This window comes from Prinia subflava, chromosome 5 (assembly GCF_021018805.1).
Source record: "Prinia subflava isolate CZ2003 ecotype Zambia chromosome 5, Cam_Psub_1.2, whole genome shotgun sequence".
Taxonomy (NCBI): domain Eukaryota; kingdom Metazoa; phylum Chordata; class Aves; order Passeriformes; family Cisticolidae; genus Prinia; species Prinia subflava.
Genome location: NC_086251.1, coordinates 58,803,899 through 58,818,117, shown reverse-complemented (window position 1 = coordinate 58,818,117; position 14,219 = coordinate 58,803,899). Strand labels below are relative to the sequence as shown.

At 51.4% G+C, this 14,219-nt stretch overlaps 3 protein-coding genes across 3 annotated transcripts; all 3 read left to right on the top strand.

The window, feature by feature from the left end:
• Positions 1–526: 526 nt before the first annotated feature.
• On the top strand, positions 527–2,215 carry LOC134550668 (inositol 1,4,5-trisphosphate receptor-interacting protein-like 1). The gene has a single exon (XM_063397397.1). It carries the CDS (start codon positions 527–529, stop codon positions 2,213–2,215), a length of 1,689 nt encoding a protein of 562 aa, XP_063253467.1.
• A 3,820-nt stretch (positions 2,216–6,035) lies between these two features.
• LOC134551513 (inositol 1,4,5-trisphosphate receptor-interacting protein-like 1) lies at positions 6,036–7,559 on the top strand. Its single transcript, XM_063399176.1, has one exon. It carries the CDS (start codon positions 6,102–6,104, stop codon positions 7,557–7,559), a length of 1,458 nt encoding a protein of 485 aa, XP_063255246.1. The 5' UTR covers positions 6,036–6,101.
• Positions 7,560–10,641: 3,082 nt separating this feature from the next.
• On the top strand, positions 10,642–12,165 carry LOC134551512 (inositol 1,4,5-trisphosphate receptor-interacting protein-like 1). The gene has a single exon (XM_063399175.1). It carries the CDS (start codon positions 10,708–10,710, stop codon positions 12,163–12,165), a length of 1,458 nt encoding a protein of 485 aa, XP_063255245.1. The 5' UTR covers positions 10,642–10,707.
• Positions 12,166–14,219: the final 2,054 nt, after the last annotated feature.

Sequence of the window (14,219 nt, the reverse complement as noted above, 5' to 3'; positions counted from 1 at the left end):
TGGGGACCTGGCTGATGGGTGCAGCAGGCAGCGTTAAGTGTGCAGTTGGACTGTGTGATCTTCAGGGACTTTTTCAACCTCACTGACACAGAGATTGAAGTGCACCTCAACCAGTAAGGAATCAGAGCTTAGACTCATTGATCCTCAAGGCTGCCTTCCAACATGGATGTCTAGGAGACTGCCAATACAGGTGAATGCAGATGAAGAGAAATGCAAAAGAAAGAACAATGGCAGTTCTTGAAAGAAGATTCACACAAAGGCAGCCTTAAGCATTACACCAGGGGCACTGGGAGTGGCTGAGGCAGGTTGGGGACAAAGGGTGGGGCTGGCTGGGTTGTGATGTGCTGTGACACCTGTGACATCACGGGGGACATGTCACAATGGGGGCAGCTCTAAAAGGCCCCAGCAGGTAACGCTGGCCCGGCATTGCTTGGGCAAGCGGTGAGTGCGCACGTGCTGGGGAGCCTGGGCTGGGGACAAGGGCTGGGGCAGAAACGCCTCACCCGGGGCTGGGTTCTCCCCCTGCATGCAGGGACAGCCCCTCATGGGACAGCCTTGGGCAGCCCACAGTGATGCTTCTGCTGCTGCTGGGACAGCAGGACAGGCCTTGCTGCCTGCCAGCTCTCTGGGGCCCTGTCGTTCCTGCCCCAAGATGCCTGCGATTCCCATCCCTGCTGCCCTCATTGTCATGTCCCACCCTCACAGCCCCACTCAAGGCCTTCTCTTCATCCTCCTCCAGACCATGGATCCCATAACTTTCCTTTACATGCTCCTGCAAAGCCTCATCCACTACCTGCGGGGCGTGGGGTATGTTTGGGATGAGGAAACACGTCAGCGCATGGAGGAGCATGCAAAGCGCCAGGAACAGAAAAAGCTTCTGCTGGAGTTGCAGGTGGAGCAGCTGGCCTTAACGCAGAGTAGAGCTGCACAATATTTGCCACTGTTAGCAATTGCTGCATTTCTGGTCCTTGTCTTGGTCCTATGGTTTATGGGGTGGAGAAGTACCCTGAGGAGAGAGGAGTTTCAAGAAGAAAATGTGAATGCAAATGAAGAAGAGGATGTTGGTAATGAAGTACTTGTTCGCATTCAAGAGAACATAGGAAGAAATCTAATGGAGCGCATAGAGTGGCCTGTACAGGACCTGCAGGCAGGCTGCGAGTGGATAACTGGCCTCATGGAGAACTATATAGCTTACTTTGGAGAGGTCTTATCAAACAGTTTCTACCCAGTCCTGCAGCCAGCCATCGGGGTGGGCAGTGCCTTTGAAGGCTGGAGTCCCCGTGAGCAGGACGTTGTGTATCAGGTGCTCATCCCCATGACTCCTCCGCCAGGCCACAGCTTCCACCTGGAGCCGGACTCTGCAGAGCACAGGCACATGAGGAACTTCCGTGTCCGCGTGCAGCTGGAGTGCACCTGCACAGGAGAGCAGCAGGGGGAGAACCTGCTGTGCTTCCTGCACCAGCCCGAGGAGGAGCTGAGGAGCAGTCAGGAGCCCAGCCTCCTGGACACCCTGTGCACCGACTGCTACCTGGATGTGCACAAAACTGCCCGCTGGTTCTGCCAGCTGGTGAGAGCAGTCTGGCCAGCTCTGCCTCACTCACACAACTGGCACTTGACGCTGCTGCCCTCCAGACGCTCCTGCCAGTTCAAGGTGACCAATGGCATTGAAAGCTTCAGGGTGGAGATGCTGTTTGGGGTGCGAAGGGGTGACTCAGACATCTTTGTGAGCAGCCAGACTGCAGAGGCCTACACCCCAAGCACAACCTGGCCAGAGACCTATGCTGTGGCAGAGGTGAAGTTCTTCAAGTACATTGCCAGCCAGGCCCCCGCTGACAGCTTGCACCTGAGATGCCTGCAGCTCTTCATCCATGTTCAGCTGGGCTTTGGTTTTTCCACCTACATGGTCAAGACCATTGTCATGCACCTCCTGAACATCATCCCCGTGTCACACTGGCGCAGGAGGTATTTTTTGCAGCGCCTGGGGGATATCAATGTGAACCTGCGCCGCTGCCTGGAGAGGAAACGCCTCAACCACTTTGTCATAGGCAACAAGAGACTTCCTCAGGAGATCAGCTTGCCCCTGGACATTGCATCAGCTGAGCCACCCAATCTCCTCCATCACCTGGCACAGTCCCCGGCTGCCCACTCCCAGGCGATGAGCGAGTACCAGGATCTTCAGCATCGGCTCGAAAGTATGCTGCTCAATGGCCACTGAAGGAGTGCTCATGCTCAGGACACTGCCTGTGCTGTGGGCCTTACAGGCAGTGGCAGAAAGGCCCCTCACAGTTCCAGAAAAAAGACAGGAGAACGTGGGATACAGAGAGAGAAGGTGAAACGCTGTGCACCAGCACTCTGCCAGCAGCAGCAGCAGCAGTGTCATCTCGACAGTCTTAGAAACTTATTTTTCTTTCCTGACTGAGAACCCAAGTGGAATAATATTTTTGTTGACAAACCTTCAAATAAAGTTACAAGAAAAAGACTTGAATGATGGAAAATTACTGTGACTAAAGCCCACTGTATTGCAACTATAAAGCAGTCCAAACTGAGACCTGAGCTCTTGATTCCCAGAATATTAGGGACTTATATGTGTGTCTCTAACAGTGGTAACTGGATGGCAATGGAGCCAACCAAGGACTGTTGGTAATAGCCAAAGACTGTTAGTATTAACATGCTGTGAGAAATCCAAGATTTGGCTGGAGAAGGGGGGGGTAGGAGGAAATAGGGCAGCACTTTTCTGTCAGGAAGAACTATGGCACAGTACAGCATGAACACAGGAATGAGGCCAAGAAGAGGGCATGGACTCTAGAGTGGGATTAAGACCACCAAAAACCACCAAAGCCTTTTGACCATTTCCAGGAAGGCCTGAAAGAAGGGACTGTATATGGCAATTAATTGACATAGAAAGTGGGAAACCTGTCTTTAGGGTGGAGAAACCTGTTCATAAAAAGGTAACCCCCAAGCCTGGGAAGTGGCCTCAGGACCCTGGACATCTCACAGACCAGACCAGCACAGTTGGATTGATGCTGAACCCAGGATTATCACCTGGATTGGCACTGCAGCCAGGATTGACATCCCATTAACTGGATCAACACTGCAACCAGGACTGGTGTTTTCTTTTTCTCTCTTCTTCGGTCTTTTTCTTTCTCTCTTTCTTTAATTCCTCTCACCCTCTTTAATTCCTCTCTTCCCTTTAACCCTACCACTTTATCCAAAACACACTGCCATGTGCTTATAGAGTAGGTCAGGGACTCACATATCGATTTCCAAGCCAGCTAATAAAATTTTCTGATTGTTTGTTTGGACCCCCTGTCTTTTGTTATGCCTTTTGATCACAAGGGTTTTCAATTCCTAGGTGCTTCCTTCCCCTTAAAGATGTGTCATCACACTACAGTGGCTACAAAGATGACTTTCATCCCCTCTTCCTCTCATACTGTCACAGCCAGGGTGACCATTTCAGATGGACCCAGAAATTCTTGCTGGCAGCTCCAGCTGGTCAGGGACCAAGCAAGAGGCATCACTAATATTCCTCCTTCTGCTCACTGGAGTCTGTGTGGAGAATCTGCCCAGCCTTAGACACTCCCTGGGGAAAAGCTGACACAGACCAGAGCATGCAGGAGGACATGAAGAAGACACTGTTCAGTCAGCAAGAGGAATTGCTGCCACACCTTTCCTCCAAAGTAAAAGCACACTCATGGAGTCAAACCTGAAGTAGCTGAAGAGGTCCTGGCCAGGGGGCTTGTGAGAGAGAGTGCTGTTACCATTTGGACACTGACTGCCATCCCTTTTTTCAGAGAGTCTATTCCCTCTGTGAGCTTTACCCAGTCTGTAATGGATCAGTGAGCCAAGATGATGGCACTGGTGGATGAGACTATAAGGAATGAAAGGAAATCTCTAGATCAGTCACACAAAGTCATATTCATGGGGCACTTCAACTTCTCAGCTGCAAATGGGATCATGGAGAAGTGCTGAACAAGCCCCGAAAATTCCTGAAGTTCACATTGAAAAGCGCTTTTTGACATGGGTACTGTGGCAGCACACCAGGAAAAGTGCCCTCCTAGAGCTGTGGTTTGTACATGGAGATGCTCTTGTGGGGGAAGTGGTGATTGGTGCTGTCTTGGCCACAGAAATCAAGAAATGCTTGAGTAAAAAATCTTAGGTGTTATGGGAAAAACTCTCCCCAGAGCTACTCCCCAGGGCTGTGGGAGAGCAAGCTCAAGGAACTAATTAATAAGGGCCCCTGAGCATGTACTTTCAAGGGTACTGATGTCCACAAATGCAAGTCCTTTTGATTAGAAACATTTCTGTTAGAGCACAAGTCTGATGAAGAGGAGCTGAGGGAGATGGGTGTGTCCAGCAGAGAGAAAAAGTGCCTCAAGGGGGAACCTTATGGTTCTCTACAGCTCCCTGAAGGGAGGTGGTAGCCAGGTCAATGTATTCTCCCAGGTGTGGCAGGGCATCAGGCCCTGTTCAAGAGCTGACCTGTTGTCTATTAACTGGTCAGATAATTCAAACAGGACAAACTGTCTTGCAGTGCATTCTTTTGGTGCCATGGGCTGAACAGTGGGCTGGCATCTCCCAAGTGCCAATGAACATCGTACTGTTGAAGTGAGATCTGGAAAGAGAAGCTGTATTTCTGACTGACAGGCACCTCACTTCATGCCTATAAATGCCATACCAAACTTTGACAAAGCAGAAATTTTCTATATATTTCTCTGGAAATGTGTGAGTTTCTCCCATGAACAAGGACACTTGTTTTGTGGTTACTGCCGTGGAGGTTGTTATCTTTGTGGTATGTTACATTTGACTCCTAATCAATGCTGCTTTTTAACAAGAGTTAATATAGACACCTTCATGTCATACACTGTTTATGTTATGCTGTAATCTAGTTCTTTTTCATTTTATACTGAGTAGTAAGTAACTCTGACTGAGATATTTTGTCTATTATCTCCTGCCTGCTCAATACATAATTAGTTTATAAATAGATTTGATCCTTAGAACTTGAGGGCAACAGTGATCTCTGGAATATGAACAGTGGTCAAAATCTTAGGCTCAGGCAGAGCTTGTATGAAGTTCCCCCTTGTCCTGTGACATGAAAAAAACAAGCAATAGGACCAGAGAAAATTAGTTGCAATTTGCATCAGATTAAGATATTTAGATTGGAAGTTTAGAAAAATGCTTTCATCAAAAATGATACCAGGGGAATGGGAACATGCTGCCTAGGGAAATGGCTGAGTCACCACACTTGAAAAACTTATGGAATATTTGGGGACCTGGCTGATGGGTGCAGCAGGCAGCGTTAAGTGTGCAGTTGGACTGTGTGATCTTCAGGGACTTTTTCAACCTCACAGACAAAAAGATTGAAGTGCACCTCAACCAGTAAGGAATCAGAGCTTAGACTCATTGATCCTCAAGGCTGCCTTCCAACATGGATCTCTAGGAGATTGCCAATGCAGGTGAATGCAGATGAAAAGAAATCCAAAAGAATGAACAATGGCATTTCTTGGATGAAGATTCACACAAAGGCAGCCTTAAGCATTACACCAGGGCCACTGGGAGTGGCTGAGCCAGGGTGGGGACAAAGGGTGGGATTGACTGGGTTGTGATGTGCTGTGACACCTGTGACATCACAGGGGACGTGTCACAATGGGGGCAGCTCTAAAAGGCCCCAGCAGGTAACGCTGGCCTGGCATTGCTTGGGCAAGCGGTGAGTGCGCACGTGCTGGGGAGCCTGGGCTGGGGACAAGGGCTGGGGCAGAAACGCCTCACCCGGGGCTGGGTTCTCCCCCTGCATGCAGGGACAGCCCCTCATGGGACAGCCTTGGGCAGCCCACGGTGCTGCTGCTGCTGCTGGTGGAACAGTGGGACAGGCCTTGCTGCCTGCCAGCTGTCTGGGGCCCTGTCCTTCCTGCCCTCAAATCCCTGAGCATCCTGTCCTCCCACCGGCAAGCCGTACTTCCCTCCCTCACAGCCCCACTCAAGGCCTTCTCTCCCTCCTCCTGCAGACCATGAATTCCATAATACTCCTTCTCGTGCTCTTGAAGAGCCTCATCCAGTACCCGCAGCCCGTGGGTGATGTCTGGGATGAGGAGACACGACTGCGCATGGAAGTGCGTGCAAAGCAGCTGGAATGGGAGAGGATTCGGCTAGAGCGGGAGGTGGAGCAGCTCACCCTCAAGCAGGTGCAGCTCTTGCAGCCCTTGGCTGTTGCTGTGCTCGTGCTGCTGGTCTTGGTGCTCTGGTTTATTGGGTGGAAAAGTAGCCTGAGGAGAGAGGAGTTAGAAGAGGAAAACAACGGTGCAGCTGAAGAGGGAGGCAGAAATGTGCAGGCAAATGAGGAAGATGATGTTGAACATGAAGGCGTCCATGGAGCTGCAAATGCGGAAAACAACAATGATGTGGCAAATGAAGAGCATGAAGAAGAAAACTGTGTAAATGATGATGCTGGAAGAATTCTATTGGAGCGCATAGAGTGGCCTGTACAGGACCTGCAGAAAGGCTGTGAGTGGACAGCTGGCCTCATGGAGAACTATATAGCTTACTTTGGAGAGGTGTTATCAAACAGTTTCTACCCAGTCCTGCAGCCAGCCATCGGGGTGGGCAGTGCCTTTGAAGGCTGGAGTCCCCGTGAGCAGGACGTTGTCTATCAGGTGCTCATCCCCATGACTCCTCCGCCAGGCCACAGCTTCCACCTGGAGCTGGACTCTGCAGAGCACAGGCACGTGAGGAACTTCCGTGTCCGCGTGCAGCTGGAGTGCACCTGCACAGGAGAGCAGCAGGGGGAGAACCTGCTGTGCTTCCTGCACCAGCCCGAGGAGGAGCTGAGGAGCAGTCAGGAGCCCAGCCTCCTGGACACCCTGTGCACCGACTGCTACCTGGATGTGCACAAAACTGCCCGCTGGTTCTGCCAGCTGGTGAGAGCAGTCTGGCCAGCTCTGCCTCACTCACACAACTGGCACTTAACGCTGCTGCCCTCCAGACGCTCCTGCCAATTCAAGGTGAGCAATGGCATTGAAAGCTTCAGGATGGAGATGCTGTTTGGGGTGAGGAGAGATGACTCAGACATCTTTGTGAGCAGCCAGACTGCAGAGGCCTACACCCCAAGCACAACCTGGCCAGAGACCTATGCTGTGGCAGAGGCAAAGTTCTTCAACCACATCGCCAGCCAGGCCCCACCTGACAGTCTGCACCTCAGATGCCTCCAGTTCTTCGTCCATCTTCAGCTGGGCATTGGCTTTTCCACCTACACCATGAAGACCATTGTCATGCACCTGCTCAATGTCGTGCCCGTGTCATCGTGGCGCAGGGGAGATTTTCTGCTGCGACTGCTGGACATCATCGAGAGCCTGCACTTATGTGTGGAAGCAAAACACCTCAACCACTTCATTGTGGGGAACCGCAGGCTTCCTGAAGAGATCCGTTTACCCCGAGATGTGCAGACGGGTCAGACGTACAATCTCTTCCATCAGCTGGCACAGGAATCGGCCGCCCACAGGCAGGCCATGAGTGAGTACCAGGTGCTGCGAACGCGGTTCGAGAGAATCCTTCTCGGGGAAGACTGAAGGAATGCAGGCACGGAGTCATGGCTATGAGAGCAGAGCTGTGCTTGGGCTGCTCACACCTGGCAGCGGAGAAGCACCTCACAGTCCAAGTCTGGTGCTTGAAGGAGAAGAGGATGCCTGCAACGGCTCTGGCAAAGGTCCCATAGCCTCTCCTGCCGCCTCAGCTTGTGGAAGGCCACAGGAGGATTTATTCTCCCTCCTTGTATCGTTTTCCAAAGAAAGGCACCCGGATCCGCATTAAGCCCCGCTTAAGTATGAACTCTCCCATTCCAAAAAAAGCTCATCAAGAGACCGCACGCCGAACATGCAGCACCAAAGTCACCAAAGCCCACCTGGAACATGCAGTTGTTCCTGGCCTTTGAGAAGGGCTGCAAATTAGAGCATGAAGGAAGGAGGAATGTGGCACAGAGAAAGACAGAAGAAGACACAGGGCAAAAAGGAGCAAGAGGAAAAATCAGCATTGCTCGCCCACAGCCATTCAATGGATGGAGTCTCTTCTTGTCTGCAGAAGGGACACCTTTGGGTCAGCATTGGACCAACTGTTGGAGTTAGAGCTGACCTCAATTTTTGTATATATAAGAATCCAGATTTTTTTCCATAGAGATAGACAGATAGATAGATAGATAGATAGATAGATAGATAGATAGATAGAGTGTATACAAGTTATATAGTATAAGGTTTATCAGTTATCATATAGAATAGAAAAGGACAATAAAACAAAACAATTTACCAATAAAAATAATATCAAAGATATGAAATATGCAATTATGGCATGAGGGTTGGGCTGGTGCAGGTCAGGCTCTGCTGCCAGGAAACAAGGCAGAGGATGAGAGGAAATGGCCTCCACTTCTGCCAGGAAGGCTTAGATTGGGTAGGAGGGAAAAATTTCTCCTCTGAAAGGGTTGTTAAGCACTGCCAAAGGCTGCCCATGGAATTGGTGGAACTGTTACTGCTTGAGGCACTAAAGGATAATGTGGATGTGGCATTTAGGGACATGGTTTCGAGGTGGATTTGTCAGAGTCAGGTTGGTGCCCTCCGACTTGGTGGCAGGACGAATGTGGGGCGGGACACAGCCCAGATGCTGGCAACTGTGACCTGACTCAAGCCATACCCATGAGCCTGACACGTTGGCTGGCACCAGTGCTGGCAGCTGAGCCACTGGCCACAGGCCACCTCACCCCACTGCAGAACCCTTTCAGGGTCAAGCTGGGCCGAGAGAGAAAGGTCAGCAGCTCTCCCAGCTCCTCAGCACAAGGTGGGAAAAGAGAAACACACGTAGCCATCTACCCCTTGAAGTGACACATCATAACAGAGGAAAGAGAGGGGCAAAGGCACAATTTTGAGATCCACCTACACAACACTGGCAAGGGACCATTCCAATCCAGGTCTCCAGCATTGAAAATGACACAGCTTTTCCTGCTGCTAAAAAACTCCAAACAAAACACTACACAAAGCCCAAACCCAAACAATAATGTTTGAATTTTCTGTGATTGAGGGCTGAGAGAAGCTGCTGCCTGGTGCTGATGGTCTCTTCTCTGCACGCTTCTCGTCTTTGCTCATCTCAGGGCTCCACAAAGCCAGGGGAGAGTTGCTTCCTGCTCTTGCCTGTGCTGACACCAAACAGCCTTGGGGTGCCCAGTGCTGTTAGCAGGAGAGCTGGTGAAAGTCACCACAACCCACGCAGCCTTCTCCTTCAAGGCTCCACAAATACCATGGCAGGAAGCTGTAGTCTAAGCTGGATTTCACTTGAGATCCCTTCTTCACAGTCTGGCTGTGCAGGTCAGCAAAATTCACACAGACATCCGGGAACATCCCAGCACAGAATTTCACTCCAAACCTTTCCATTCTCTACAGGGAAAATTCTGATTTTTCCTTCTGCTAGGAAGGGGATGGATTCCCTTGGCTGATGGATTTGGCACCAAGCTTCTCCTCACATGGAAACGCTTCTGGGAAACCCGAAACTCTTCTGCCCACTGACAACCCCTTTTGTCCCTCTGGATCATGGGAAGTCCACTGCAAAAGCAGCACCTTTCTCTCCTCTGCCAGGAGCTGGCTTCACAGCCCAGCTGCCTGACACGGTGCAGATGGTCCCCGAAGGGAGGTTGTAGCTAGGTGGGGATCATTATATTAGCCCAGAGAACAAAAAAGATTGCAAGAGGAAAATGAGTTTAGGTTGTGCCACAGTAGCTTTTGATGGGATCTCTAGGAAATATTCCTGCAAAGAAAAGGATATCAAGCTGAGGAACAGGCTGCCTAGGGAAATGGCTGAGTCAGCACCCTCAGAAAGGTTTCAAAGTCATGTGCATGTGGCATTTGGGGACCTGGCTGATGGGCGCAGCAGGCAGCGTTAAGTGTGCAGTTTGCCTGTGTGACCTTCAGGGACTTTTTCAACCTCGCTGACACAGAGATTGAAGATTGAACCAGTAAGGAATCAGAGCTTAGACTCAATGATCCTCAAGGCTGCCTTCCAACATGGATGTCTAGGAGATTGCCAATGCAGGTGAATGCAGATGAAGAGAAATCCAAAATAAAGAACAATGGCAGTTCTTGGAAGAAGATTCACACAAAGGCAGCCTTAAGCATTACACCAGGGCCACTGGGAGTGGCTGAGCCAGGGTGGGGACAAAGGGTGGGGCTGGCTGGGTTGTGATGTGCTGTGACACCTGTGACATCACAGGGGACGTGTCACAATGGGGGCAGCTCTAAAAGGCCCCAGCAGGTAACGCTGGCCCGGCATTGCTTGGGCAAGCGGTGAGTGCGCACGTGCTGGGGAGCCTGGGCTGGGGACAAGGGCTGGGGCAGAAACGCCTCACCCGGGGCTGGGTTCTCCCCCTGCATGCAGGGACAGCCCCTCATGGGACAGCCTTGGGAAGCCCACGGTGCTGCTGCTGCTGCTGGTGGGGCAGTGGGACTGGCCTTGCTGCCTGCCAGCTGTCTGGGGCCCTGTCCTTCCTGCCCCCATATCCCTGCAATTCCCTTCCCTGCTGCCCTCATTGTCATGTCCCACCCTCACAGCCCCACTCAAGGCCTTCTCTCCCTCCTCCTGCAGACCATGAATTCCATAATACTCCTTCTCGTGCTCTTGAAGAGCCTCATCCAGTACCCGCAGCCCGTGGGTGATGTCTGGGATGAGGAGACACGACTGCGCATGGAAGTGCGTGCAAAGCAGCTGGAATGGGAGAGGATTCGGCTAGAGCGGGAGGTGGAGCAGCTCACCCTGAAGCAGGTGCAGCTCTTGCAGCCCTTGGCTGTTGCTGTGCTCATGCTGCTGGTCTTGGTGCTCTGGTTTATCGGGTGGAAAAGGAGCCTGAGGAGAGAGGAGTTAGAAGAGGAAAACAACGGTGCAGCTGAAGAGGGAGGCAGAAATGTGCAGGCAAATGAGGAAGATGATGTTGAAAATGGAGGCGTCCATGGAGCTGCAAATGCGGAAAACAACAATGATGTGGCAAATGAAGAGCATGAAGAAGAAAACTGTGTAAATGATGACGCTGGAAGAATTCTATTGGAGCGCATAGAGTGGCCTGTACAGGACCTGCAGAAAGGCTGTGAGTGGACAGCTGGCCTCATGGAGAACTATATAGCTTACTTTGGAGAGGTGTTATCAAACAGTTTCTACCCAGCCCTGCAGCCAGCCATCGGGGTGGGCAGTGCCTTTGAAGGCTGGAGTCCCCGTGAGCAGGACGTTGTGTATCAGGTGCTCATCCCCATGACTCCTCCGCCAGGCCACAGCTTCCACCTGGAGCTGGACTCTGCAGGGCACAGGCACGTGAGGAACTTCCGTGTCCGCGTGCAGCTGGAGTGCACCTGCACAGGAGAGCAGCAGGGCGAGAACCTGCTGTGCTTCCTGCACCAGCCCGAGGAGGAGCTGAGGAGCAATCAGGAGCCCAGCCTCCTGGACACCCTGTGCACCGACTGCTACCTGGATGTGCACAAAACTGCCCGCTGGTTCTGCCAGCTGGTGAGAGCAGTCTGGCCAGCTCTGCCTCACTCACACAACTGGCACTTAACGCTGCTGCCCTCCAGACGCTCCTGCCAATTCAAGGTGACCAATGGCATTGAAAGCTTCAGGATGGAGATGCTGTTTGGGGTGAGGAGAGATGACTCAGACATCTTTGTGAGCAGCCAGACTGCAGAGGCCTACACCCCAAGCACAACCTGGCCAGAGACCTATGCTGTGGCAGAGGCAAAGTTCTTCAACCACATCGCCAGCCAGGCCCCACCTGACAGTCTGCACCTCAAATGCCTCCAGTTCTTCGTCCATCTTCAGCTGGGCATTGGCTTTTCCACCTACACCATGAAGACCATTGTCATGCACCTGCTCAATGGCCTGCCCGTGTCATCGTGGCGCAGGGGAGATTTTCTGCTGCGACTGCTGGACATCATCGAGAGCCTGCACTTATGTGTGGAAGCAAAACACCTCAACCACTTCATTGTGGGGAACCGCAGGCTTCCTGAAGAGATCCGTTTACCCCGAGATGTGCAGACGGGTCAGACGTACAATCTCTTCCATCAGCTGGCGCAGGAATCGGCCGCCCACAGGCAGGCCATGAGTGAGTACCAGGTGCTGCGAACGCGGTTCGAGAGAATCCTTCTCGGTGAAGACTGAAGGAATGCAGGCACGGAGTCATGGCTATGAGAGCAGAGCTGTGCTTGGGCTCCTCACACCTGGCAGCGGAGAAGCACCTCACAGTCCAAGTCTGGTGCTTGAAGGAGAAGAGGATGCCTGCAACGGCTCTGGCAAAGGTCCCACAGCCTCTCCTGCTGCCTCAGCACGTGGAAGGCCACAGGAGGATTTATTCTCCCTCCTTGTATCGTTTTCCAAAGAAAGGCACCCAGATTCGCATTAAGCCCCGCTTAAGTATGAACTCTCCCATTCCAAAAATGCTCATGAAGAGACCGCACGCCGAACATGCAGCAGCAAAGTCACCAAAGCCCACCTGGAACATGCAGTTGTTCCTGGCCTTTGAGAAGGGCTGAAAATTAGAGCATGAAGGAAGGAGGAATGTGGCACAGAGAAAGACAGAAGAAGACACAGGGCAAAAAGGAGCAAGAGGAAAAATCAGCATTGCTCGCCCACAGCCATTCAATGGATGGAGTCTCTTCTTGTCTGCAGAAGGGACACCTTTGGGTCAGCATTGGACCAACTGTTGGAGTTAGAGCTGACCTCAATTTTTGTATATATAAGAATCCAGATTTTTTTCCATAGAGATAGACAGATAGATAGATAGATAGATAGATAGATAGATAGATAGATAGAGTGTATACAAGTTATACAGTATAAGGTTTATCAATTATCATATAGAATAGAAAAGGACAATAAAACAAAACAATTTACCAATAAAAATAATATCAAAGATATGAAATATGCAATTATGGCATGAGGGTTGGGCTGGTGCAGGTCAGGCTCTGCTCCCAGGAAACGAGGCAGAGGATGAGAGGAAATGGCCTCCACTTCTGCCAGGAAGGCTTAGATTGGGTAGGAGGGAAAAATTTCTCCTCTGAAAGGGTTGTTAAGCACTGCCAAAGGCTGCCCATGGAATTGGTGGAACTGTTACTGCTTGAGGCACTAAAGGATAATGTGGATGTGGCATTTAGGGACATGGTTTCGAGGTGGATTTGTCAGAGTCAGGTTGGTGCCTTCCGACGTGGTGGCAGGACGAATGTGGGGCGGGACACAGCCCAGATGCTGGCAACTGTGACCTGACTCAAGCCATACCCATGAGCCTGACACGTTGGCTGGCACCAGTGCTGGCAGCTGAGCCACTGGCCACAGGCCACCTCACCCCACTGCAGAACCCTTTCAGGGTCAAGCTGGGCCGAGAGAGAAAGGTCAGCAGCTCTCCCAGCTCCTCAGCACAAGGTGGGAAAAGAGAAACACACGTAGCCATCTACCCCTTGAAGTGACACATCATAACAGAGGAAAGAGAGGGGCAAAAGCACAATTTTGAGATCCACCTACACAACACTGGCAAGGGACCATTCCAATCCAGGTCTCCAGCATTGAAAATGACACAGCTTTTCCTGCTGCTAAAAAACTCCAAACAAAACACTACACAAAGCCCAAACCCAAACAATAATGTTTGAATTTTCCGTGATTGAGGGCTGATAGAAGCTGCTGCCTGGTGCTGATGGTCTCTTCTCTGCACGCTTCTCGTCTTTGCTCATCTCAGGGCTCCACAAAGCCAGGGGAGAGTTGCTTCCTGCTCTTGCCTGTGCTGACACCAAACAGCCTTGGGGTGCCCAGTGCTGTTAGCAGGAGAGCTGGTGAAAGTCACCACAACCCACGCAGCCTTCTCCTTCAAGGCTCCACAAATACCATGGCAGGAAGCTGTAGTCTAAGCTGGATTTCACTTGAGATCCCTTCTTCACAGTCTGGCTGTGCAGGTCAGCAAAATTCACACAGACATCTGGGAACATCCCAGCACAGAATTTCACTCCAAACCTTTCCATTCTCTACAGGGAAAATTCTGATTTTTCCTTCTGCTAGGAAGGGGATGGATTCCCTTGGCTGATGGATTTGGCACCAAGCTTCTCCTCACATGGAAACGCTTCTGGGAAACCCGAAACTCTTCTGCCCACTGACAACCCCTTTTGTCCCTCTGGATCATGGGAAGTCCACTGCAAAAGCAGCACCTTTCTCTCCTCTGCCAGGAGCTGGCT